Below are 27713 nucleotides of genomic sequence, written 5' to 3'. Positions count from 1 at the left end.
TTTTAAACTTGTTTCTGTGGTGCACAAGCACGGAACTTAATGTATACTTTAATTTCAACCCACAACCAGAAATAGCAAGCCACTGTATGGCCTGCAAATAATTTTGTAAATGCTCGAATGGCCCTCAGTTCCCCACCCCTGCTTTACAGAGTTGCAATTACCATCTTTTGACAATGCCTCACCCGTCAAAGTTTAATGAGTGGTTGGATGAAATTAAGCGATGGCCCAAGGTTAGTTCCATTGATATTATTAACTACTTTGAGTTATGACTGCCAACAACTGCTAAAGTTGAGCCTAAACAAATTTTCCATCCAACTAACACTTAAAAAAATTGAAGACCAAACACATTGACTGGTGGCTAATTGAATAGTCGCTGCGTTTATCGACTAGTCGATGCAACCCCTAATAGACAAACCGGGCTTTTCTTCTTCTCAACCGGAGCACTGGCATCACTCAGAACCTCACAGACATCGCCTAGACCAGGTTCTGCCCCATGCTTCCCCTCTTTCTTCCCAGTTGTTGTCAAGAGATCCATGATCGTATCTGTCTCCAGCTTCTCAGCACCAGCACTGGTCATTTGTACCATATCTGCTGACACCACTAGCTCGCTGCTTTCCGTTTCCAGACCATCGCCATGGATTCCAAATTGTGTAGGATCAGGCATATTACCTAGAATATCTGTCACTTTTATGTTCTTAGCCCCCTCTACAAAACCCCCTCCAAACATGGAGGACCAAATAATATGGAAGAATCCAAAGATAAAGCTGAAGATGCCTTTGAAGAACCCAGTAAAGAGCCTCCAGAAGAACAAGAAGAACCATGTAATCATTTCCCTGATGGTCAGTTTCTTGAATTTCTTAAACTGTTTGTTGATGCGCTTCAAAGTCAACATTTGATGGAAATTAGAAACACTCTTCTTGACAGAGATACAAGTTGCTATGAAGGCCGATGCCGATTCAAGAGAGGCATCTTCCTCAGACAATCCTTCAAAAATGCTGTGCAACTCTTCATCTTCATCTTCCTCATGTCGTTCTACAATGTCTGGCTCTGAAATCTGAGAGGCGAGCTGCATCTCAAAGATTGTGTCTTCGCAGAAGTTCACAAATAACTCCATCTTCTCACTCTCACCACCCTCATTGACCACGTCGAAGATGAACTGTCTTTTGGACTCTTTGACTTGAGGCTTCTCCCATTGGGTTCTGCTAGACTCACTGATCTCAAAGTAAACCCTTTCAATCCTCTTGGCCGCACCTATGATCTCAATACGACCCAGGTATGGCTCAAAGTAGCTGAGCACACTTTCAGCCAGGTCCATGAAAGTGGATAGGCGTGAGTCATGGGGCATGTGTTCTGATAGGTTAGTGAGCAGCACAGCCACATTGAAGCCAATGTCCTTGGCTGGTTCATGGAAGCGTTCCACAAACTCTACATATTTAAACATGTCGTTTTCATCTGCCTCCACACAGGAGAGAAGGAACTCGATCTCAGACTGTGTGTACTGCTTTTGGCTCTCCATAGACTTCTGGAAATCCTTCTTGGATATAACACCTTTACAGTCTGGGTCGAACTCTTTGAAGTTATCGGAAGTAGTTAGGTCCTTCAGTTTGAGAAACATATCAAAGAACTTGAGGATCATTTCCACATTGCTGGAGGACTCCATTAAAGTGTCGACCATCTGCTTACCGATAGTTCCATTCACCACATTACCTGTGTGCAAAGAATAGCATGCAGTTAATTCAAACCAGTACTATTTCTCACTGACATTTGAAATACAAAAAACTCTTACCCTCTAGAAGAGATAACATCATGACAACCATATCCTTCTGCAAGTCCATAAGTTCCTTCAACAGTTCGATTTGACTAGAATCCTGAGTGAGGACAAATTAATGGTAAATAATGCATTTAGATATAAATTCAGTGTCTAAAGAGGCATCATTTTTGCTAAAAGCTAAACATTAACAGTACCTGAGACAGTTTCATTTGCATATTGGCGAAAACATGCAGGAACCCAACCACTGCATCCCACAATCTACTGTGTGCCAAACTCTGCTGATTACCAATACAAGGGCCCTAAAAAAGGGAAAGTAGTATAATGAAGTGCAATGAGATCCATAGATCTCTAATATAGTGTACTGGTGTTTCATACACAGTACAGGTGTATTGAGCACATTCAATACCTGGATGTACTCCGTGAGTGAGTTAAAGATTTGTTTGGCTACTGCTAAAGCTTTGGAGAAGTTAAGTTGCCCTGCCTCATCCATGACATCTTTCCCAGAGTAATACCAGTAGACATCGCTTATGGAGTCCTGGTGATTAAAAAAAAATTAATTCCATTACATGATGTTGAGAAGAGTCATAAGGATTCAATGTTTTGGTTGATTCCATATTCAGTATAAGCATGTAAGCATTTAGTGTACACTGGCAGCCAAAGGTTTGGAATAATGTACAGATTTAGCTGTTTAGGAAGGAAATTGGTACTGTGGCATTCAACTGATCACAAAGTATAGTCAGGACATTACTGATGTAAAAAACAGCACTATCACCAGGCCCCATTTCGAGCAGCCATCAATCCAACACCTTATCCTTGAGTAATCATGCTGAATTGCTAATTTTGTTAAGAAAATCACTTGCCATTATATCAAACGCAGTTGGAAGCTATTTAGTTCATTAAATGAAGCTTAACATTGTATTTGTGTTTGTTTTTGAGTTGCCACAGTATGCAATAGACCGGCATGTCTTACGGTCAATATTGTCAAAAAAGAAACAGCTTTCTCTAGAAACCATTTTTGTTTTGAGGAATGAAAGCTTTACAATGCTTGAAATTGCCAATAACATATAAGATTTCATACAAAGTCTTCAAAGACAAAGGACAACTGGCTCTAACATGGACAGAACGAGATGTGGAAGGCCAGATGTACAACTAAACAAGAGGATCATCAGGTACATCAGAGTCTCTAGTGTGAGAAATAGATGCCTCACATGTCCTCCGCTGACAGTTTCATTGAATTCTACTTGCACAACACCAGTTTCATGTACAACAGTTAAGAGAAGACTCAGGGGTGCAGGTCTTATGGGAAGAATTGCAAAGAAAAAGCCACTTTTGAAACAGAAATACAAAAAGAAAAGGTTAGAGTGGGCAAAGAAACACAGACATTGGACAACAGATAATTGGAAAAGAGTTTTATGTATCTTAACCCCATCAAGCTTTTGTGGGATTAGCTAGACTGTAAGGTGCGTGAGAATTGCCCGACAAGACAGCCACATCTATGGCAAGTGCTACAGGAAGCGTGGGGTGAAATGTCACCAGAGAATCTGGACAAACTGACAGCTAGAATGCCAAGGATCTGCAAAGCTGTCAGTGCTGCACGTGGAGGATTTTTTGATGAGAACACTTTGAAGTAGTTTAAGTTCTGAAAATATTTTTCAAATTGTAAAAGTAACTTTTCACATTATAAATGTCCTGACTATACATTGTGATCAGTTGAATGCCACTTTGGTAAATAAAAATTTATTTCCATAAGAGCAAAATCTGTACATTATTCCAAAGTTTTGGCCACCAGTGTATGTTACTTGTAGGCGTAATAGGTAGTCCACGGTGCTAATGATGATGTTGACTGTAGTAGTGTTCCCAGTCTGGGTCCGCAGGAAATCTTGGAAATCTGTTGAGGTCATTTAAAAGGCATAAATTAAATGGTAAAGAGGAGACACTCAACCATATTTACAGTAAATGGCAATTTTTTCTTTTCTAATCTTGATTCTGACAGTCTTACCATTATTGTGGCCCTCACACAGAAGTTGCAAAAATCTGAATAGATCCTTTGTAAAGTCATCATTTTGAAGTACTTTGGAACCTTAAAACACAAAAGTGGAAAATAATTAGCCTATGTATGGGCAATTTTTTAGAGCAAAGCTACTTATTTTTATCAGTCTCAAGCAAGCAGGCAAACAGCACATATTTTGGGAGCTTGCTTCGCTTAGGATGAGGAGCTTTTGATTGCAGGCTCGCAAATGCATCCTAAGAGCTGACTGGAAAAAGAAAAGTTTGTCAATTAATACGCAGAATGACAGAGATTTCAACAAGCTGGGTTAGCAATGTAACGTTCACAAGGACTGTGTTTATTATATGCAGGACATACAACTGGATTATACTCTAACTGACAGTAATGGAGTAGTAATATCTTCAGAAATGATACTTTCATAATGCACACATACTTGTGAAAGTTAGTCATGTAAGGACCCAGCTTTTTGAAATAGCCCCAGATTCACAGCATGGCAAAGCTTTGTGTACACCTCTTTGAACATTTATTAATCTTTTTCAACATAGTTTGAGTACAGATGATTTGTAATGTTCACATGGAAAACAAAAGTTTCCCATTCAATGAACAATAATTCGTTTAGTAAAGGAGATGAGGTAAATAAGCCTGGCTTAGTTCTTAGTTCTGTCTTAATGCTGTGTGTCAGCATGCATTAGTCTCTACATACTGAAGGATAGTGCCTTTGTATTGTTAGTAGCAGGGAAGAGGGAAACACATTTCTAGGAATGGCGACATGCCAGGAGACAGCATGGTGAAATGAGGAGTAGCTAAACTGTATTTACCCCGCTCATGCCTGTTGTCTGCAATCCAGTTTAAAATGATGAAATACAAACAAAGAGAGCAGACATAAGCAAATGGAAATAGACTGAATTTCAGAAAGAAATAAAACACGTCTTTTAGTGAGAGAATGGACACGCCGTTACAAGGTGTAGACAGACATAATTCAGATGTGTTAAATGGATAAGACATTTAGTTTTTAATTAGATTAATGTAGTACATAACAATAGCATTGTGACTGGACCGCATACATATAGCACATCAATAATAGTAACTGGGCAAGGCTTAATTAGTTGAAGATGATAGTACTACTTCCAAAGCAGTGGGTTGAATCATGTTCTGTAACACACTGATACAGCTAAAAAAATACAACATTGAAAAAAATATAGTTTTACTTCAGTCACATCTACCTTCCACTTTCAACAGCAAAGCACATACACAATTTCAACACTTTTACAAGATCAGGATATTTTATTTTTACTTTGTTCACCCAAGTATGAGCTATTAAACTTAGCATAGCATCATCACACCACTATGGTAACTTAATTTCACCATTGAAGATGAAGCCTTTTAATGAATGGACAACTAAGCAAAATTTAAGACATCACATAGACAAAAACAGACAACAAACACTGCAGATGAAACAGAGTTGATATTGCACGATGAGAATTCTGCAGCTTCAATTGTTGCAGTGACTCCATACACACATTAGCTATATGCATTCAAAAAGTTACAGTATCATGGCAAAGCAAACATAATGCCATGGAACATAACTCTTCCATGGCAAACAGTACTGAAAAGAAACAAACTGACTTTTGCTTAAAATGTAAAGATGATGTGAGTAATTTCTTCAATGTTAAAATATTCCTATCCCAGCATAATTTGCTGAGAAATTACAAGAAAGCCTTTTGTATGTTGATTCCCCGAAAAAGTGTAAACACTGGCTCTGTGGGCTATTAAATCTTTCTTCTGTTTGTTTAAGCATCAAATCCAGCCTAACAGAGCAACATTAGCTCAACCAACAGCGTAAATTGGGACGGGACTATCTGTCCGACCAATGAAAACAGTAATTATTTTGCTATTTTGTTTGGTGAAGCACAAATTGCACACTTCAGCTTTTAAGATTGTTATGAAGTGTAATTGCAGGGGAAAGATGATGGGGATATTATCAAATAGATTTTCTCTTTCATTAGATTTTCATTGCAGATAGAATGAGAATAGAATAAGATATTGGCTTACCTGACCCCTCTTCAGTCATCATTCCAAGACTCTCTGCCTTATTTTGCCTTTCAAATGCATTCAAATCCAGCACACTGCAAGAAATACAGAGAAATAGTCACTTAAAAGACTTTTATGCCAAGAAAAAAAATCATTGCAGGAAACAAATGGGTGATCTGTGCAGATCTACATTCAAACTCACCTGCAAGACTGCATTAGTGCAGATAAACTTTTAAAGAAGCCAGCATCTCGTTTGTCTTTCAAATAACCCAGCATTTTCTAAAGAAATATAAACTATTAACACATTTACTGAGTGTCAATAACCAGTGAGAGACAAATCTCACAAGCGAGTCAAGCTCTTTACCTGCTGCACACGAACGTTGCCTCCATTTAGGATAGAAATGCCCAATTTAAGGGTGCCAGTCACCATTGGATCAAGTCGGCCTGCAATTAAAAAAAGGTTTCCGCTATGCAGGTTTTATGTGCAGTATGTTTATAAGCCAATGGCTCAAGACTGAACAGAGAGCAAAAAGGGAACAGAAATAGAAATGAGTACCTTTACTTGCACTGATCATCTGTAGTACCATCTCAGCAGCACCACGGGCATGAAGTCTCGCCTGCTGATACAGAATCTTCTGCTTCTCCATTTCTTTTTCCTGTGAGAGAAGATGAAAAACTCTGAACACCAGTAAAGTAAAATGTAATCTAACTATACCTAACTATACCTAGGTCACAGGCAAACCTCAAAAGTTTTTTCTTTCCCCTCCTCTTCCTCTTCTTCTTCATTCTCAGCACAGCTCTGTAATTTTAAATATTTATCCTCTTCAATCCTTTGCTGTTATATACATTTTTTACCTTTCAGGTCACATTTATAACATAAATGTGAATAAATAAATGAGAAGAGTAAATACCTTTGCCATCATATCAGCATACGCTATATACAGAGGATCCTCTTCTTGGAAACTAGAAAGGCAATGAGACATACAAGCGTTATCTTATATGAACAAAATGTCTTGGTTATGTCTTGGCTACTTTTCAATTTTACATCTTATATGTACGTATGCATCACCTTCTCTCTGTCAGAGCGTTGTGACTGAAGTGAAGGATAAGCTGATGAAGAGGGTCTGGCTGAACCTCAGCTTCCTCTTCCTCTTCTTCCTCTACTACAGTCATGGGTGTTTTCTGCAGGAAGAGCCATTGAAGTTATAAAGAAATCACTTCTTATAAAATCTTGATCACCAGCTTTCTCTTTCTATCTAAGTCTGCTCATGAACATTCGTCCAAGCAAAGGTGAACAAATGTTCTTGCTATAATCAGAGATATCATTTTTTAAACCTTGGTTACTTTGATACATGTCATTTAGTTTAGCTTTTATCCAAAACATCTTATTCAGCACAGTCATTTGTCACATCTAAATAAGTCATATTATCTTGCATATGTAGAAACAAACTCTAATGCCACACTTTAATAACCAACTGACAAGACATGCTCATAGTCATTATAATTTTAAAAACTCACAAACAAAAACTTTGCATCTGTTGTAAAACACAACTTCATGAAACACTTAATTCCACTTCATTTTATTTCATTCCATTCATTTTTTATTTTATTATAATGATTAAATTTTTTTTTCCACATTCAAATTAGACATGCAGTTATTCTATACAAAGACACACATAAATGTAATCAAGGTCAGTGTCTCTCTGTTCAGGTCCTGTAAAACCAATTTTAAACAACAGAACTGGTAAAAATATTGCTGTGTGACTTGGATCAAAGGTTAGATCAGAAGTGTTGCACTAACTAGGTTAAATTGATTGGATCCTGTACATCCACTGGGCCTCAGCTGAGAAACACTTGTTTGGATGACATAGTGTTCTCACTGAGCTTGGTCACTGGGGTCTGAGAAGGTGTTTTAGGGACCAATGACCAGCTCAGGATATACATGCAAATTCACATGAAGACATGAAAATGGAAATGGCTTTGCATTGTATGTTAAGTGTTAAATACTGATGCGAATAAATGAACTTCGTTAAAAAATATTTAAAGGTGCACTCAGTCATTTTTTTCCTCATTTAAAACGTTTTACTTCTAAAGAAATTAATAGTAATATTGTCATAGCAGTAATTTTATGAAAGCTGTTTTATTTTACATAGGGCAGGGGGGCAGCCATGTTAGGATCACATGACCAGCTGAATACTTCTTGCTTAATCTCAGTAACTGCTCTGTCATTGGATACTTTCATTCATTGATTAAATTAATCTTTGCTTACTGTGCATTGTGAATTTCTACAATAGCACTGGTAACTAAAAACTACTGTGTTTGAATGACGCAGCTTCCAGGCCACTAGGTGTCACTGTAAGTGAATGTAAGTTACTTTGACGTGATTAAAACAAATGCACTGAGTGCACCTTTAATATCAAAGATTGTCTTCACAAGATTGTTTTCAATGAGTGCTTAATAATATGTAATATTTGGTGAGTTTATTAAGGAAATAATTACACTTATTCACTCTGTGCTTTAAATTGACCAATGTTTAGATCAAAGAATGTCCATCTTGTTTGCACATCTTGCGCATAAAGTAACTACGTCCACATTTTGAAAATGCCGTTTTCGTCTTACATTTCTCTACCTGGTACGAGGCTAAACTGAGTAGTGATGGGTCAAGTCCATAAATCGTTGACTGGTTTGTCTAGATTATTTGATTGATTTGATATTTACATATTAAGCAGCAGTGTTTCAATTAGCATGTTGTCATCATGCTTTAGCTATTAGACACTACACATGTGCAACCATATACATTTAAACAGACTATTTAGCTATATTGTGCTGATTGTCTTTCCACTAGAGTCTAACTACTTTTAAATGCAAGAATGCATTTTCTGTATACGCCCTCTAAGAAATGTGTCCGACTGGTGCCAGGTGTACCTGAAAACATTTTAATTATAGGTTTAATTAAAAATATAAGGCTTCATTAAGACAGATTAATAATTGTTCAGATATCCTACTGACTAGTCAGTTCTTAAAGTATGTTGATTTGCACATACCTAACACTGAGAAATGATCTCGAGATGAGGTGAACATGCCACCGACTCTCACATCATACGAGACTTACAAAAGAAAGACGACACCCAAAGACAAAATCAGAGCGTCGCATGGAATGTCCGCCCCCTCTTACCACGGATGCGCTGCAATGGACCGCTTTTCTAGTGAGATGGCGAGGACTGAGGCTCAGACGAAACGCATGCATGCCTTGCCTGCTGTGCATCGGTCTGTAGTGTGCCACACAACCAGCAGAGCTGAACACAGGCCAGGATGAGTACACAAGGCGGGCAGAGACGTGCTCCCGCGCTTGAGCGGGCACGGTGCTGGCCGCAGAGCATTCAGCTGCCGAGAAGGCACCAGCGGGCACACACAGAACACAGGGCAGTGTTGATGCCAGCCCGGTACTTACTGCCAGGTCCTGCACTAGCTTCTCCTCAAAGGAGTACTCCTCTGTCTCTATCCAAAGTCTCTGATAGCCATTGAGGAAGAGGTTAATTGAGCGATGCCTGAGGAGTGGGGGGGAGAGGGAGGTTAAGAGGACAGGAGGGCGAGGCAGATGAGGGAAGGAGGTGCATTTTGTGGTGTGAGAGGAACATGTATTGTACAGTCCATGGCCTCATCTGACTGGTCACCTTAATGAGGAAATCTATGAAAGCACATCTACAACCTTTTTGTTCACTGTTATAAAGGTGTTGTTTTGTTGAGACACACATTACAAATGTTGAACAGAAACAAATCATTTAATTTTGACTTTTAACAACTTTAAGTCACCTTACTTTTAGGGGACGCTGCAATACATTTTGTAAGGTAAGACACTTGGACACTTAAGTCACAATAAAATGTCTGAATTTAATCTTAGATTAGATACAAAATATCAAATCAAGTAGGATCTGCAAACAAATATTGTGAGCTTTTCACAGAACTACACTTTTCTTAGTCATTTTTTTCGACAACAACCAAAAAAAAAGGAAAAGAAAAGGAAAAAAGTATGATGTTAGTTCTTCTCAGGTTCATTCGGGTGTCTTAGAAAAGTAACAACAGGTATAGTTCATCACATAAATGATGAACATATTTTTTTTACAACCCCTAAGTGTCAATTCTTTTGGTCTTCATTTTAGACAATATATTATTCCATTTTATGTTTAAACTTCACAAACTTATTTTTGTGAAATGTTCAGCTAAAAGTTGTATTTATTCAAAATAAATGCAACTAGGGTTTATATTTTGTTTATACATTTTTATTTGTGGCTAAAGTGTCCAAATACTTTTAGGGGCCACTGTATATAGTTACAAATCTCAGTGGATCTTCAGGGGAAGAACCTTCCCCCCTCTCTGAAACTTTGCATCCCTACATAAAGAGAATAGCACCAGAAGAAATGCAAGGTGACCATTCAGAATGGTGGCAGTAACTGTATGCTTGTGCTCAGTCCTTAGCTTGGAGAATGGAGGAGGAGATTGGGAAAATGAGTTCTTTTATTCTCACATTACCGTTAGTATGGAGAACAGATGGTCAAAGCTGGAGGTTTGGTACACCTTTTCCAGCCAAACGTACCGATAGCCATTCAGGAAGTAATTATTATTTTTGTATCTGAAGTGTGTTATGGAGACAACACAAAAGGTACAGTTTTAGGGGGAAGAAGAGGCATGGAAACACCAAAGACTTTAATTAAAACACTTTGCATCATAAAGCTGAAATGTGTCATTTTCAGTCAATGAAATAAATTCCAAAAATAATGCTTTAATCACAAAGATCCCAGAAAACTCTCCCATCTTCTATTGGTTGTACAAACATATAGCCCCACCCCAAAATTACGCGCCATTGAAACTACAAGAGGATGGTTTGATAGCGCCAGTGTTACACTTTTAGATGAAATAAACCTATAAATAGCTTATAGTTGACTTTGCATATTAAACTGGGATACAAGAAAGAACAAAATGACACAAATTAGCTATAAAAAGATGTTTTGATACTAGAGGCAAAAGAGTACAGAATGCATTGAGATGCATTTGGAAAAAGATATCAAGTAAACATTCCTATGTCCTCATAAGTATGTAGGAGTGAACTGGTAAGCAAAGCAAATATCCATGGAGTTTGTACATTTGGAGCTGAATACTGTAAATCAATATTGTGAAGTTGTTAGCAAATACAAAGGCTTCTAAGGACATACCTTGGTAGATTATAGAGAGGTGCCATACGGAAACAAGCCACCACAGCACGCTTCCGTTGCTTTGACAGAAGCTTCTGAAACACCATTTTCTTGTTTCTCAGAGGCTGCTCTACCTGAAAGTGAAATACATTTGATGAATATTTAATTCTCAAATTTGGTAAGCCTACTTCAATTGATTAAACAATCAACTTGATTAAGTCACCTAAAAATACAAGTGCAACAGTTGGAAGTAGTCAGTTCACTAAATTAGATCAAGATGACAGTGTCAACCGTAATTGTTATTACTACTACAATCCAAAGCAGCTATATATATTATACTGAATGTATTACTAAAATAATGCACAACCCTTCCCTTCACAACCCATACACTATATATGCATCATAGACAAGTGGCAAAGATTTCATTGTTATGTCCACTGTACCTGTTCCAAGTGGAATACAGCAGCTGAGAGGGCTTGAACTCTCTCCACATTTTGCTCTGTATCTGGAGGTCCCTCACTCTTTACCACAACATCTTTATAGAGGTTCAGCTGCCACTGTACAGCTGGGTCTGCAGACTATGGTGTGACCAAAAAAACATTTGAGTCAATGACAATATCTCAGCATCTCATAATGTATGTTAGATTATGATTTGGTTCTCTTGACCTTCTCCTGGAGATGGAGGTTCTTTCTTAGATGATCCTTGACCTCATCATCTGTGTCTTTCTATTAGAGGGAGAAATGTATAGACTTGCTAGGGATCTATGTGTGTTGAAAGTTATTAAAAAAAAACAAATATATACACACCAGACTGTAGCGGATCTTGGCTAATGAAATGAGCTCCTGGTCTCCAGGAGTGCACATGTTGAGGCCAATGGGCAGCATCTTCTTGTGAGCTGCTACAATGAGGGAAGTCTGAATAGAGTATAATTCTCCTTTTCTTCTTTTTCCTCTTCTCTCTTGGTCCTGACCTCCAGACTGGTTTCACAAAGCAATAATTCTTTGAAAACATATGCCTAAATATGATTAAGATTTTTGTTTTCATGAATATTGCAGAAAGAGCAATCCAGCAATAAAGGAGCCAGGAGCCAACAAATGAGTGTAATACATAACGAGGACATGGCAGGTAGTTCCAACCCCAGAGGATACTTGCTTTTTGGCATAATTTGGTAATTAGCTCAGATTTCTCTGTTTGGGTCCAGTTAATAATGGCTTGTAATTATTTTATGCCATACTTACCTTTGACATCTTTGTCTTGCTGTCTCCAGTGAGGAATGCCAGGTTGTTGATTTCATTTTGTACCACAAAATTGTGCTCTTCCCTTTTAAAGTTCTGTGAACAAACAACAGTGAAAGCTTTTGGAAATCTTAAAATATTTGAAAGTTCTTGAAAGTATTCTTTGGAGCTATGCAGAGAGCTTACATGTGATTTGCACCAAAGAATGAAAATCTCTGACACCATTTTGAAAAGTTCATTTGAATCTGTGTCTGGTTCCTTCAGCCATTTGGACCTTGATCGAAAAAAGAGAAATGGTCTTTTTCCTGGAAATCTCTTTTGTGCTGTATTTTATACCTCTATCTTACAGAAAAATGATGTTTCTATTAAAAAAGACTAAATAAAAAGTTAGTCCTTTCAGCAGGGTTAGCCATTCCAACTCAGGTCATACACACCTGTTATTGTCCACATAACGAATGAGTATGGGATAGAAGGCATACAAATCCCTGCAAAGAACAGCAAACTCATCTAGAATCTGCAGTTCAGCTTCCTGAGTGTCTGCTCTGCTTTCAGCCCTCAGCAGCTCTTCCTCAGCCACCACTTTCACTGTCTTCTTCTTTAGCTTCTCTAAGGTTGGCAGGAAGTGAGCCCTCAGGAGATCTGCACCAGCCTTGCTAATGATAGGCTGGGAGTATACTACATAGGGAAGAGTTTAAAGAAATTTATGAAGGCACTGCAATTGGGAATTGGGAGGGGGGTGCATATTTCAAAGTATCACAGTATTTTACCTCACAATGCAGTGTTCATATTCTAACACCAAGAATCTTGTTTTATTCGTAAGGATAGCAGTACAGATCCTTCATACAAATAGATTTCAGGCAATGATAAACACGCTGGAACAAAGGTATGCAATATCCTGACATTTAGGGAAGGAAGTTCAGTACGTTTGCACAAATCACTTAAGTCCATTGAAGATGCATGAGAAACAAATTCGTGAAAGATTGCAATATGTCAGTTTTGAAATGCAATATTATCGTATCGCGAGCCAGATATTTAATATTTTATTACCAGGTTCCTGCTAAATCCCACCGCTAATCGCAAGCATCCTATATATAGAGGGGTGAGCATCAGGGTTTTTCCTGGGTCAAATATGGTCTTCGTGGTGGCAGATGCATACAGCCATCCACATGCTCAAAGTTGATTTATTACATTATTGAAAGTAATTGATATGTAGCATAACAACTTAATTTAATATTTACATTGGATATTAGTTATTTTTCTTCATCTAATCATAAGGATTTTTTTTAATTCGAAGGTGCTGTGAAATCAAACTGAACTTACATTTACATTTACATTTATGCATTTGGCAGACGCTTTTATTCAAAGGGACTTACAGTGCACTTATTACAGGGACAATCCCCCCGGAGCAACCTGGAGTTAAGTGCCTTGTTCAAGGACACAATTGTGGTGGCTGTGGGGATCAAACCAGCGTCCTTCTGATTAACAGTTATGTGCTTTAGCCCACTACGCCACCGCCACTCCACATTGGAAGTTAATTTAATTATATAATAGTTGCCATATACTTGTTCCTGTTTTTACAGTGCAAAATCATTAGTGGATGTGAGACAGTGGATGGCTCCTCATTAATGTGGTTATGGCAATGTAGCTAGTCTTTCTAAAAAATGTACGATAGTAACAACATTGTCGCTCTTTTCCTTGTCAATGCTGTTTCTAAAGTCAAGGCTGGCTAGCTGTAGGTTTGACATTCTCCTTAGGGCTTCAACTAGAACATTCTCAGTAGAATTAAAATGGGTCACACTTTGTGTGGTCTATTCCACGATATGAATGGGATCCCAGTTCACATACGCAAGAGATTACTTGCGAGTAGTTCTGTGATGACTCGTGCCACACTCAGTCGAAAACCTGGCTTCAAAAGAATCGAACAAAAAATTTATATAAAAAAATATGCTTCACCAGTTTTAATTTTTACTTCGGTGGCCACCTAAAAATGTTCAATGCAGGAAAAACCCTGAGCATGTAATCTTGCAAGAACTTAAAAACTACCAAAGCAACCCTCACCTGCAAGTCTTTTCATCCAGGGGGCATTATCTATACCAAGGTTATTATTCAGAATCTTGAGAATTTTGCCCAGAATGAGGCTGAGATGGTCAGTCGTGACGGTTGTGCAGCACTTGGAATCACTTGGGAAGTTATCTGGGCCTTTGGCCCACCAGTAAGACAGGTAGCTACACAACATGGGTAGGATGACCTCTATGACCTGTGGCATCTCTGTGTAGCGTGCTCCAGATTCAGAAATGTCACTAATATCTTTCATCAGGCCATCCAGATGGGGCATCTCAGGACATATCTCTTCAACTGTGTCTGGCATGCTCAAAACTGCAAATAGTTCAATGTTAAAACAGCAATTTAACAAATTGAGTTTATTCTTTACAAAGTCAAGCATGCCACTGTCAAATTGCCAAATTGGCTGAAATTGAACCATCTATTCATAATATGGTTTCTCATTGGAGTGAATTCCAAATGGTTTAAAATACTCTCTGATACCCACTAGCTCTTTCTCTTGGTGTCTTGGTGTTGAAGACAGATTGAGGGTTGTGCATATTCAAGTGAGGCTCCAGGAAGGCAACAGGCATTGCTACAACCAAAGCAGACAAACATTCACCCAGTACTGGAAGCTGTCTGTGAAAACCCAGCAGAATTTTCTCAATTAAAAATAAGTAAGCAAATAATAAATATGTAAAGCCATATTGATAAAGAACAAAAAATGTGTCAGTTCCATAAGAAATAATGTAATGTTTTTTTACTTTTCAACATAGATATTCTTGCCAGTGCCCAAAGAATAGAGGCTGGTAAGGATACGATAGCAGGACAGCTGAATGTCATCCACTGAAACATACAAGTGCAATAACTTTGAGAGTTCAAAGAAATACATAAATTTTTAGAGCACGGATGCTGCTTACACTACCGGTCAAAAGTTTAGAAACACTTGACAAAAAAGTTTCTGGTGATCTTAAATTTTTTTTGATCTGACGGCGTATGCTAAAATGTTTGAAATTAGTTTTGTAGACAAAAATATAATTGTGCCACCATATTAATTTATTTTATTACCATATTAATTTATTTAATAATAAAAAAATACATGTTTTGAAATTGTTTTAAACCAAGTAATAAAGAAAAGATGCCAATAATTGCCCAGCATAGATGGGAACTCCTTCAATACTGTTTAAAAAGTATCCCAGCATGATACCTCAAGATGTTGGTTGAGAAAATGTCAAGAGTACATCTCTGCAAATTCTAGGCAAAGGGTGACTACTTTGAAGATGCTAAAATATAACACAGTTGAGATTTATTTGGGATTTTGGAACATAATTCCCATAGTTCCATTTATGTTATTCCCTAGTTTTGATTACTATTATTCTAAAATGTGAAAGAAAATTTTTTTATATAATAAAGAATGAGTGTTTCAAAGCTTTTGACCTGTAGTGTACATGTTAAGGATGTTTTTATACCATGTATTTCAAATAAGTCATTAACAGTCATGGATGTTGCCAAGGTCCAAACTTAAGTTTTTGCAGCCATGAATATTAATGAAAAATGAATATACATATTATGTACTGTACATTTGTCCCTTTCTCAATTATATTATTTAGCTGTTTTTTGGGAAATGAATGCAAGAAATATTCCATATACAGTATGTGTCACAAGGGGTGACCAAAATCTTATATCACAAAATTAATAATTTTATATCACGATAATGATATATATCACAGTATAGTTACATTTTTAAAAAACAATCTATAAAAAATGGTTTATATATTAAATATCCATATTGCAATGCCTATTTTTTTTTAATCCAGTCAGTAAATTAAATATTTTATAAATGAAAACTTCTTATATAAATGTATCTTTTACTTGGAACATGACAAACATAGTCAAAGTAAAAAAATTTAAACTCTGGTTTTAGATAAAATTAGCTACATTTCACAGTATGCCACATTTCAGTCTGATGTTATTGACTAGTATTATACCTGTAAACTTTCCTCAAGACACTCAACATCTTCTAGAAGGAATGCAACAAAGAAATTAAGAAATAAGTTAAAAAAAATAAAAGTCTTATAAATAATATTTGAATATCTGAAGGCAAGTTTTGGGACATTTCTAGATATAAGCGGCATAAGCGGCTTCAAATAGGATTTCATTTAGGGCCCCCATATGCTCAAAAACAGCCCTGATGATAGTGGGAAACCGGATTGAGGAGCGCGACTGATCACGCTTTGCGCTCTGTCTCTGGAGCACAAATGGGAGGCCATCTGGACTCATGGGCACTTGCATGCTCCAGAGATATTGTGTGCGAAAATCATGTGAAACACAGCTGCGCTGCTCGTTTGAGATGAGAAGCATATTTAGAACGCAAGATGAACGTCATTGAATTTGCTTCGGCAAATTCAGTGCCTAAAAACCCTGTTTCTTTGATTCTCTCAGTCTCACGTGAAGCTGCTCCAGCTTCCTCCTTCATTTCTCAGACAGAATCTGTACCGCGTACATGTAACGTGAATAGACTAGAATAGAGACGATAATCAAAAATATATATTGTGTCTACCAGTCTATTGCCCACCCCTATCGCCACTTTGATTTCAAGAGAGAGAGAAAAAAATCCTTTAGGCATAATAGATGAACTTCTGATGGTAAATTATTTGAATAGCTCACTTCGCTTACATCAGCGACTATCCTTCTTAAACCATTTAATGTTGTAGTTCCTAATAACATTTATGTCACACTGGCCAACTCTCCAATTTGTTTTATTTATTCACCAAAGACTATTTTTACTCATATGTGGCAATTGGTGAATGTTAATTTTAGATGTAACCTTATAAGATCTTTTCTAGATTTAAAACTTGCACTGTAATTCTATACTATCTATATATTAATAGTCAGACTCATGAACTTTATTTGAACCCTAAAGACCAGATCACTCACATAGCAGCTCTGCTCCAAACTGGTGCTGGGTGACATGCTGAAAGAGAACAGTCAGGATGGGCAGCAGGGCCACTGAGGTGTAGCTGATGATCTGGCTAACGCCCTTCATCTGAGTGCGTGACTGACCCAACTTTCCCAACTTCAAGTTCTCCAGAGTCTTCTCCAGGTCTTCTGATGCATTCTCAAAGAATGTCCTGACACCAGCCTTCACCAGATCTGAGCCAGATTTCATCACAGTCCTACAGGTAACACAGGCCAGACCCCCCAAAAAACTGAGAGGTCAACCACTGTTGGTTGGTCAAGAGATGAATGAGTTAGTCTAAGATTTTGCACACTACCTGAAGTCCATTGACCGTGACAAGATGTGCAAGCAACTCACCATGGTGGTAGAGTCACTTCCTGAAAGAACAGACAGTGCTATAGCAGTCAAATGAAGTGTAAAATGAAGCCCATTTCTGAGAAGAATTATACTATGAGATCTCTTACCAAAGAGTGAAATCCTATTTCTGACAAGTGCTGCCAGTTTACAGAATAGACTAAGGAAGGACCAGACGGATAAAGCAAATAAGTATAAGTATAAATAAAGCAATGAGAATAGCATGAGGAGAACATCTCATTCAAAGTAACAGCATTTGGCTGTTCAATAATAGCAGCACCTGGTGATCATCTCTTTCTCTTTGTTGGATGCATAGCCACTGCTGCTCAGGTTGATGTTGGGGGATGACAGGAAGTACAAGCAGTGGTTCTTGAAATATTGGTCTATGAGGGGTAGCAGAACCTGTGTTAGAAAAGATCAGGAAACCGTAGAGTTATGTAACTAGGCTTTATAGCATGAAATATTAGGTTACTTTTCCGTTAATGGCAAGACAGTGTTTGCTTGAACATTGAATTTTACCTTAGCAAAAAACTTGATCTCTTGATCATAAAGAGATTTGTCTGTCTTCCCACTGGTGGCCATCGCCTCTGAACATTTAATGTAACAATAGAAGAATATATAAAGTGATCACCTTGATACGTTTATAAACACTTTAATCTTTGAGTGATTATATCTATCATATTTGTTTCCACTCACCAAGATGAGCAATGAACTCCTGCGCAGAATCAACATAGCTCAGGAGCCTCTTGAGGAACTTATAGGCAATTCTCTTCTCCATAGAGGACGAGTCTTGCTCCATGTCCTTTCGACCTCTTCATATGCACACAAAAAATAAAATAAAAGAGGGATTAGAAAGTGTTTAATTCATTTTATTGATATATAATTAGTAGGGGAATCTCCTCAATCACCAAAAGTTTGCATCATCCACCTGGAAGATGCTACAGCAGCCATAGTGCAACAGAACACTCACGCCACACATAGGCTATTGGTAGAGAGGAGACATAGAGATTGATATAGTCAATCAATACATCTGGGCATGCTTGGTGAGTACACTGACCTGCTGATTGCATATCCATTGACCTGAAGGAATTTAAAGAGCTCTTTGGCCTTCTCTCTATCTCTGTACTTCTCCTTTGCTGTCAGAGTGTCATAAGGTACCAATAGTGGATGACTTCCTCCTCCTGTCAATGTAAACACACATGAAGCTAATTCCCCTTGGGCTGTTTATACATGATTAGTCAAAGAGACATTATTTCAGTAAAATAGCTTCACCTTTACTATCAAGTTCTATTTTCTTCTTCTTCGCCCAAATGTTATGGTAATTTTCCGCAACTGTTTCAACCATCCCCTGTTGAAATGATTGCAATGAAAATAAGGGTTTAAGATACAATATATCATATAATATTATTGGGTCCACTTGAAAATATTTTATAGTGCATTTCTCTAATTCAATATGATTTCATTATAGACTATTATCAGAATAACAATTAGAGTGAAAAATGTGGTAACACTTTACAATAAGGTTCCATTTGTTAACATTAGTTATGCATACTTACATACATACTATGTATATTGTGCTTGTTGTTTTATTATTTTGGTTTGCTTGTTTTGTTTAAATGTAATTTTATGTTTGAGCACTGGTTGAAAGTGCTATATAAAGTAAACATGTTATTTCTATTTTCATTAATAGTGGTAGCAACTCGTTCAAATTGCATGACACTGTGTCATTTGCTGTCTACATGGCAGGCCCATGATGGGGCAACCTGTTCAACGTAAAATGTACAATCTTGGTGGCTGGTCATTTTTGACCAGGAACAGAAAAAGTGTCAGCACAAACAAAAGCAACACAAGGGTTAAACAGCTTTTATTTCATTACTGATATGACTTGAGTCTTCATTTATTGTAAGTGTGCATCATTTTCAACATATTTCTAAAAAATGATGTTCATGTCTTTATGTGTAAAACTTTTTTAATTCACAAAAATTTAATTAGTGCACCTTTAATGAAAGCAATGATATGTGGCCTTTTGTCCAAAGAAGTTTTATTTGATTAGTAATCTAGAAATAGTGCCAAATCTTAAATATTTAAAATTAATTTTATGCCTTTGTACAGTATGTACAGAATGTTTTTGTACACTGCATAACAACATTCAGACTTGCCTGTAGTTCTCTTGACAGAATTACATTATCAAGATCCTGTGGAGCTGGGTAAAACTCACCCTGTAAAAATAGGTTAAAAGCAACACAATGTGCTTTTTGCTTTGATTTTCCTCTGATGTATTGATAGATACTGTAGAGAAATAAATTACCTCTTGCTATCTAATACTCACCTGAGAAGACTCTGATATCTTGCGTTTTCTTTCTGATTCTCTTTGCTGGAACATGGCCTCTCCTTCTTTGGTCCTCTCAATGTTCCATCCCATTGCCAACATGCTCTTTACAGTCTCTTTCACAGGGTAGCGGTACGTCTCCCTTTCCTAGACAAAATGGATTTGCATTGATTATTTCAAGACTGAATCTACAGTATGTATTTGTGAAATCTCAGGAATCTTACTTGATGTTCATGTTACAGAATATGTATTAAAGAGGTTACCTTTTCACTCAGTGCTTTGTATGGTTTCAAAAGAGGGTGAGTTTTAGCTGTGTCGTCTACTTTATCTCCTGCAGTCCAGCCGAGAGCAATCTATCACCATACAAGATAAAACAAGAAGTCACGCTTTGTGTTATCCAACAGAAGAAGAGGTGGACATGTTGAAATCTAGTGGCACAATGAAATGTGCATGATTAACTAGATGAGTTTAACATTGTCCAACCTTCTCAGACAACCATTTTTCATGGGAATGCTCAGCATACTTGTTTGCAATGTAATCAAATTTTTCAGGCAGGGAGATGCTGAAAAATGAAAAACAGTACGTAATGAAGTCCATAACAAAGAAACTTCCAGTAAAAGTATGCCTACAGTACATGCTGTTTCAGTGACCGATGATTTAATGGTACATACTTAGCAGTGCTAATCGGCTGGGGGTCAAAGTTGCCTTGAGCATCCACAGAGGCCTGCTTAACCAAAGTGGAACCTGGGCTAAGATCCACATAGTCAGGTGGCAAAGCACCAGCTATGGCACTCAAACATGGCATTGCCATTTTGAAAAGCTCTGCATCATATTTCTGCAAAACAGACAATGGATTCAAAGACAAAGATTTGTTTATATCCAGGGCTGCTTTTGCTGAAACTGAGGAATCATAAAGTTCTAATCAAAAATAGATGAGTTCTAATAGCTCCAAGTTCATTGTGATGGTCTAAACTTGTAAAAGTGTGCTGAAACACTTTTTGTCTCGTTTTCCATTAAAAAATATCTAAATATCCTTAAAACAAGCTAAACTTACTTGAGAAGCTAAGTAACTGTATATTCTCTGAAAACAACAATACTGTAAACCCTAAAGTCATCATTACTTCGAATATCAAGTTGTCTTAATTAAGTATCACTTCAAATGTCAAGTTTTGGGCTTATAACTCAAATATTTAAGTTAATTTAAATTATTTATCTTAAAAATACAAGAGTTTATAACTCAACATTTTTAGTACAGAGGCTATGGGGAATATCCACATGAATCTTTTAATTATGCTTCCTTGGTCAAAGGGAGCATATGGGGACATTGAAATAGTTGTTATTTAGAATTCTTAGAGGTTTTGGCTCTTTTGTAGTATTATTATTTATGTTGTTTTGTTGCAGATAGTTGTTTTGTGATATCGCTATTAGGTTGATCAGTGTCCCATTTGGTCTAATTGGACCATTTTAACATTATCCCAGTTCACCTTGTGCATATGCAACTGAAGTGCAGATACTGTATAAATGCATTGTGTAATTTTCCAATTTTAGTGTAATGTACCACTGTGGTCTAATCAAATTAATTAAATAACTTACAATGAATGAGATTTTTACTGAACTATTTTGTGACCTCTATTTTACCTTCTGAGAAAGAGCATCAAAAAGTCCCCAGAAGAGTTTCTTGGTGAGATGGAGTTCCTCCTCTGATGACATACCAAAGCTGCCCTGGCCTGTTTGCAGACAGTAGTACTTCCAATTCTGCTCATAGTGTTTAGTCAAAAGCTGCAAAGATAAACAGGCATGTGGATTATCTGTCAACAATCAATATACTTTAGCTGATGTGACTCAATTGGGTAATAAATCCAAACTCAGTTATCAATAATATTCTAAGATATGTGAGATAGTTAAGTCACGTGTCTGAAAATAATTCAAAGATGTGTGGTCGGTCTGTCAAGCCCTCTCCTGATTAGTCTGTACTGTGATGAAGTAGTTATGATGGGGAAGACAGCTGCCATCAGAGCAGTGGGCCAGCAGGAAGTGCACTGAAAATGTGAGATTATGACCTATACACACCTGCATCCCAAAGGATCATGGGTAGAGGGGTCTGTGTTGACTCTTGTTGACAGTTGCATAAGGTTAATGATGTGTGCAGGGTGTGAAAAGGCATCAGAACACATGATGAAAGGTATAAATGTGAATGACCTGACTGTAATGAAGCCTAGGGTTTTATTGAAATGGGTAATGGAGCCAAAGGGTAATACAAGTGAAATATACTTAGGTGAAGCCTGGAAATAATTCCATGTTAAAATACTTTCGCCTATCCCAACTTGATGTGCAGAGACAATTGTGTATACATTTTTTTCAAAAGGTCCTGGTTTAAACACTGTGGCACTGTTAAAAATGTCTCTGTTTCAGTATCCTGGCTAGCCTGATATATCAACATTGGCTCAATAAATGGTGTGAATTTAGGGCTGGAATATCGGTCTTACAGATCAATGGAAGACAGGGGGAGTGTTCGGAAAACCTGTTCGGAAACATACAATATTTTTTGCAATTCCATTAAACTCACCTTAATAGGCAACTTGCAGTACTCTGTAAGCTGTGGCACATCAAACACGAGACGACGTAAAAGCTGTTGAAGCATTGATGGCCGAAGATGCCTGGAGATAAGGTGAATGAGTGAGAAACAACAATCCTAACCTCTCAACTAAAGGCTTTTAAGAGAAGACACATGTAAGTTCTTACGTGCAGATGGCTATTAGGCATTCTTCAATAGCATCTCTCTGGGCTTTGGTGAGTGATCGGCCCTTAGAGAGGCGATAGATGGTGTGCAGCGTAGAGTCAACGAGAGTTGCATAGTGCTCTGTGTGAGCAAAAAGATGAGCACAGCGGGTCAACAGAGGAAGAACTGCGGAGGCAATGTACCTGTTCATGGCCAGCGCTGTCTCTGTGGTTCTGAGCACCTCCTGGTGGACACAAAAACAACAAGAAGTCCTACAGAATCCTACTTTACATTTTTACAATAAACGAATAAAACATGTATAAGTTTTATTATAAAACGTTCATTTATGCTACTGCTGTGTCAGTATCAAATGTGACATCTATACAATGAATACCTTTCAGTTATAAGGGAGAACGGGCTAGTTGTGACATTGTCTAACAAGGGTTTTATCTCAGTAACTTTAAAGGGTTAGTTCACACAAAAATGTTAATTCTCTCATCATTTACTCACCCTCATGCCATCCCAGATGTGTATAACTTTCTTTCATCTGCTGAACTCAAATGAAGAATATTTTTTAGAAGAATATCTCAGCTCTGTAGATCCATACAATGCAAGTGAATGGGTGCCAGACTTATGATGCTCCAAAATCCACATAAGGGCAACATAAAAGTACTCCAGCCGACTGGTTAAATCCATATCTTCTGAAGCGATATGATAGGTTTGGGTGAGAAACAGATCAATATTTAAGTCCTTTTTCCTTCACTTTTACTTTCTCCTTCTTTTGTTTTTGGTGATTCACATTCTTTGTGCATATCTCCCCCTACTGGGCAAGGAGGGGAATTTATGATTAAAAAAATGGCTTAAATATTGTTCTGTTTCTCAACCACACCAATCATATCGTGCCTGAACACATGGACGTAGCCACTGTAGTCATATTGATTACTTTTGTGCTCCATTTATGTGTATTTTGGAGCTTCAAAATGTTGGCACCCATTCACTTGCATTGTATGGATTAAGAGAGCTTGTGTTCTGCAGAAGAAAGAAAGTCCTACACATCTGGGATGCCAGGAGGGTGAGTAAATCACGAGAGAATTTTCTTTTTGGGTGAACTCTCTCTTTAAGGATTGAGTCCAATTACGAAAAATTTGTGTTTTCCATAAATGTCAAGTCAGGGTTGTAATGACTGTTTTTAATATTATGCATTTACACAATTTAATAATTACAATATTTTTTTGCCCAAAACAATAGTTTTTGCAAGACATATGTCTCTTGGATATGTGGCTATTCAGACACTGACTCTGAGAAATATTCAATAAAGTATAAATTGTCACAACCAGCCCTGGTCACCCCTAAATATTTTTTTGCTAAATATGTTTCATATATATTCAAGCTTATTTGACAATACTGTTTGTGTTTATGAATGGCTTGCATGTGCGTGGGCACAGGCATGCTTCTTATATTAGAATTCACAGCTAAATTACAAACAGCCCTCTCCTAGACGGGAAATGCAATACTCTAAACCCAAAGCATGATCAACTCATGACTGTAACTTTGAGCACCCTACCGAATCCATGGAGGCTGATACTCTCATGTCTGGCAGGAAGCCGACCTCCAGCAGCTGCAACAAGAAGCTTTGGTCATCAATACCATAAACACGGTCCAGGAAAAGCACCATGGGTGCCTTGTGCTCTGGACAGAAGCTAGCATTCATGTCTGGCTCAATTACACTGCCATCTAAGCAGAGGAGAGAGTGAAACAAAAAGACGTTAGGGTTATAATGACTGCGGAACAAGAAGAACAGATAATGAGACACGTAGGATGTAGATGACAGAGTAATAGCATCCATTTATCATAAGCACATTATAATGACTTTCGGAGATTACATCATGAGATCACATTCTTAGAATCTTTCAAAGATATCAAGTAAAATGCACAAACCTTTGTTCACGACTGGCATTTTAAGTGGAATACTGATAATTCCGACCAAATCTTTAGTGGGCACCAAGGAACGGAGGATGGCACGGATACGCAATGCTTCACCTTTGCCTTTGTTAATTAGCTGTAAAACAGCATCCATAAAAAAAGTATTTGCTTGAGGCAACAGACAGTGTGACAGTACCACCCTGCATAAAAGACCAGTTTAGACCAGCATTTCCATGTTGGTTTAGGATGGTTTATGCTGGTTTGGTGCAGGTCTAGCTGGTCGACCATGTTGTTCACCAGCAAAAAATGCTTATTTCTGATGAGGCTGGTTGACCAAAGGAAGCTGGCTGGTTAAATTAATTAAGGAGCCTTGTAGGATCACCAACATTCCAACAACCAAAACACAACATATGCTTGTGACCAGCAAGCTTGTGACCAGGTCTTTGTCATAGAATTTGTAAATCAATTAAATCTGTCAGAAAAGAAGCACTTACATGCATTTCAGGTGCACAGCGGCCCAGGAGATCAATAAGAGCTGAGTAGAAGGACATAATAGAGTTACCCATGTGTGCAACCTCCTCCTCCTCTTCATCCTCCCCGACCCTGTCAAAACAGAGAGCGGACTTGCTTATTCTACTGAAAATCATGCTTGCTCATTCATGAGGACAAAACACAATGTTCCTGCTGGGAAAACTAGCTAAAACTAGTCTAAGCTGGTTTAGTTGATCTCCCAACCTTACCAGATCATAATTGGCCATAACCACCTCAAAAGCAAGCCAGTCCTGTCTGAGCAAGTTGGGAGACTAGCTATGACCATTTTTTTGGCAGATGCTATTTACACCCAAGTGCAAATAATGGTAGAGACTAATTGCACCCTGGTAACATAACATATGTATGTTAACTTATATACTAACATACAGTATATTGACATCACTGCAGTGTGTTTATTATGTTTATTATGAGTCCCACAGCCACACTACATTAACCACTACCACTAAACCCAACATTCACCATCACCAAATTACTGCAATGAAATCTTTTTTTATTCATTTGTATCTATTATTTTAGTGGTATTGAAGGAAATATTAAGAGTGGAAACTCTTGTGGAAATCGAATGGGAAAAAGAGTGGGAAAAATAGCAGAATCGAATTGGTGTCGCTAGGACAACACTACACATTCACACTGTCAAGTGGTCAAGAAAACCTACTGTTCAGTTTGTTGTATAGTCCTGTGGTTTTGGGGTGTTTTTTAAAAAGGGATGCAAATAGACACTGTATTTTTTCTTTTTTATTTAAAAATGTTGAAATTCAAAATGCTCAATGCCAACATAAAGCATATGGAAGGAATTATAATGTGTCATACATGGGCGTAACCCCTTGGGGTAGGTTAGGCAGGTCTAAGGCAGGATCTTCTGAGATCTTAATGGCTTCCTGCATGGCAGCTAGTAAACCTTGCCCTCCCTCTCCTCTAAGAGCAGGTCCAAAGCACTCCGGACGCCTGATCAACAGCTTCACCACAACGTTAGCATTCTCTTCAACACTTTCACCTGAGATGACCAGAAAACACACACTAAGTAACATATGCAAAGTTTGCATCATGAGCTTTTATAAAAATACTCAACGGGTTGGACATGGTGCAAGCAAAGCCAAGTTTATGTGTTTGACTCCAAGGGAACACATACTACATACTAATAAAACAAATACCTTGAATGCACTATACAGTAAGTTGTTATGGATAAAAATATTTTCCAAATCTAAATGAAAAATGTGAAAATGGGAGCAACAAGTAAGTAACCTTCCCATTAACCAAGATTCAAATCATGACTTACTGTCATGTTTGACAATTTATTCAAACGTAAGTCCATTAGTGAAAAAAAAAGTGGGCCTAAACTAACCGTTGACAAAGACAGCAAACCGGAGGAAGGACAAATAGCGTTCTCCCTCAATCGGGTTCCAGCCAATGTCTGGATATCCCCTGGCTATGAGCATTGGACAGTTCTGTAACCCACATCCTGCCAGATATGTCACCACCTGAAAGCACAGACATGACAAAATTCTAAATAGATGCATTTGTTATTGGATGCTATAATAATATACATGCTATTATTATTAATGTAATCTAGCAAAAATAAAAATAAAAAATCTTTGCTGGGAACACCTGAACAAAAACCCCATGTCACTTTAGTGAATTTGAATGCAAAATTAAACCTTTTCTAGGTCGGGTTCTTCTAGCGCCAGAGCCAGACTGTTGTTGTCCATTACAGAGGAGGCAGCCACATCTAAAGGTGTGGAGCCTCTCATGGCTGGGCAAGCTGAGGAGATATTGAAGAAGATATTATTTAAGTGGCCATCAGTGACTAAAAGTTTTAAGCAAGGATCAATCACCAGCAGATGGCAGACTTTCCTCAGCCACCGCAACGACAACAATTCTCTTGGTTTTGTGTAGACCATCAGAATATGCTAATTAAGAAGAGTATACAGTATGTGACCAGTTTTCTAAAGTAATTTCAGTTTGTTTAGTAATTAGAGCCGGTTTTATTTGTGAAATCTATTAACACTGAACATTTTTTGTATTGCCCATTGAATTTTCCAAGTAAAGATTCAGTGTGGGCATTTATAAAATGCCGCAATTACTCTGTCAAACTATTCTAAACACCTAAAGGATGTTATGTATATATAAATAATTTATGCATTTATCTTCATCAGATGTGTCATTGATCAGGGGGATATGGAATATAAAGGGATGAGGAGGTTCTCAGCTGCTCATTTATGTGCTGTTATAGGAAGCGACTCCTGCAGAGTCAGGTGCTCTCAGAGCCACAAGCTATTATTCACAGTCAAAACAGCACATTGTGAGTCAGCTCTGCCTGACCTGCATTCCTGAACAACAGTATGTGTGTGTGGGTCAGGTTTTGCTTACATTATGGGGACCAAATGTCCCCACAAGCATAGTTAACCTGAAATCACATACTTTGTGGGGCCAACTGTCCCCATGAGGAAAATAGCTTAATAAACATAAAAAATAATGTCTTAATGTAAAAAATGCTGAAGGATCTGTGTGAGGGTTAGTTTTAAGGGAAGAGGTACACAGAGGAAAATGTTATTTAATGTTAGCTCATGTGAGATGTTTTATTAAACTAACCACATTGTCTCAG

The 27713-nt window shown here is 37.7% G+C and overlaps 1 protein-coding gene across 1 annotated transcript in view; it reads right to left on the bottom strand.

The window, feature by feature from the left end:
• Positions 1–27713, bottom strand: part of LOC127623761 (ryanodine receptor 3-like) — a 91352-nt gene that overhangs the window by 6740 nt on the left and 56899 nt on the right. The window contains exons 41-87 of the mRNA XM_052098243.1: positions 26767–26870; positions 26454–26589; positions 25922–26105; positions 25054–25162; positions 24575–24695; positions 24201–24370; positions 22660–22880; positions 22484–22574; positions 21556–21696; positions 20589–20752; positions 20401–20479; positions 20181–20270; positions 19918–20064; positions 19748–19807; positions 18861–18936; positions 18646–18769; positions 18285–18400; positions 18108–18175; positions 17869–17990; positions 17699–17748; positions 17551–17611; positions 17213–17451; positions 15040–15121; positions 14784–14914; positions 14294–14611; positions 12670–12910; positions 12422–12509; positions 12239–12331; positions 11807–11977; positions 11666–11725; positions 11443–11577; positions 11021–11133; positions 9262–9358; positions 6880–6992; positions 6722–6773; positions 6553–6609; positions 6367–6466; positions 6175–6254; positions 6013–6089; positions 5832–5905; positions 4598–4615; positions 3771–3851; positions 3571–3659; positions 2178–2306; positions 1966–2070; positions 1787–1868; positions 416–1707 (exon numbers count right to left, since the gene is read on the bottom strand). Of these exons, the coding sequence (XP_051954203.1) occupies positions 416–1707; positions 1787–1868; positions 1966–2070; positions 2178–2306; positions 3571–3659; positions 3771–3851; positions 4598–4615; positions 5832–5905; positions 6013–6089; positions 6175–6254; positions 6367–6466; positions 6553–6609; positions 6722–6773; positions 6880–6992; positions 9262–9358; positions 11021–11133; positions 11443–11577; positions 11666–11725; positions 11807–11977; positions 12239–12331; positions 12422–12509; positions 12670–12910; positions 14294–14611; positions 14784–14914; positions 15040–15121; positions 17213–17451; positions 17551–17611; positions 17699–17748; positions 17869–17990; positions 18108–18175; positions 18285–18400; positions 18646–18769; positions 18861–18936; positions 19748–19807; positions 19918–20064; positions 20181–20270; positions 20401–20479; positions 20589–20752; positions 21556–21696; positions 22484–22574; positions 22660–22880; positions 24201–24370; positions 24575–24695; positions 25054–25162; positions 25922–26105; positions 26454–26589; positions 26767–26870 (6551 nt within the window). The remainder of the gene's footprint in view (positions 1–415; positions 1708–1786; positions 1869–1965; positions 2071–2177; positions 2307–3570; positions 3660–3770; positions 3852–4597; positions 4616–5831; positions 5906–6012; positions 6090–6174; positions 6255–6366; positions 6467–6552; positions 6610–6721; positions 6774–6879; positions 6993–9261; positions 9359–11020; positions 11134–11442; positions 11578–11665; positions 11726–11806; positions 11978–12238; positions 12332–12421; positions 12510–12669; positions 12911–14293; positions 14612–14783; positions 14915–15039; positions 15122–17212; positions 17452–17550; positions 17612–17698; positions 17749–17868; positions 17991–18107; positions 18176–18284; positions 18401–18645; positions 18770–18860; positions 18937–19747; positions 19808–19917; positions 20065–20180; positions 20271–20400; positions 20480–20588; positions 20753–21555; positions 21697–22483; positions 22575–22659; positions 22881–24200; positions 24371–24574; positions 24696–25053; positions 25163–25921; positions 26106–26453; positions 26590–26766; positions 26871–27713) is intronic.

Source organism: Xyrauchen texanus, chromosome 30 (assembly GCF_025860055.1).
Source record: "Xyrauchen texanus isolate HMW12.3.18 chromosome 30, RBS_HiC_50CHRs, whole genome shotgun sequence".
Lineage (NCBI taxonomy): Eukaryota > Metazoa > Chordata > Actinopteri > Cypriniformes > Catostomidae > Xyrauchen > Xyrauchen texanus.
Note: the sequence above shows the minus strand (reverse complement) of the source record. Positions and strands in the feature narration are given on the sequence as shown.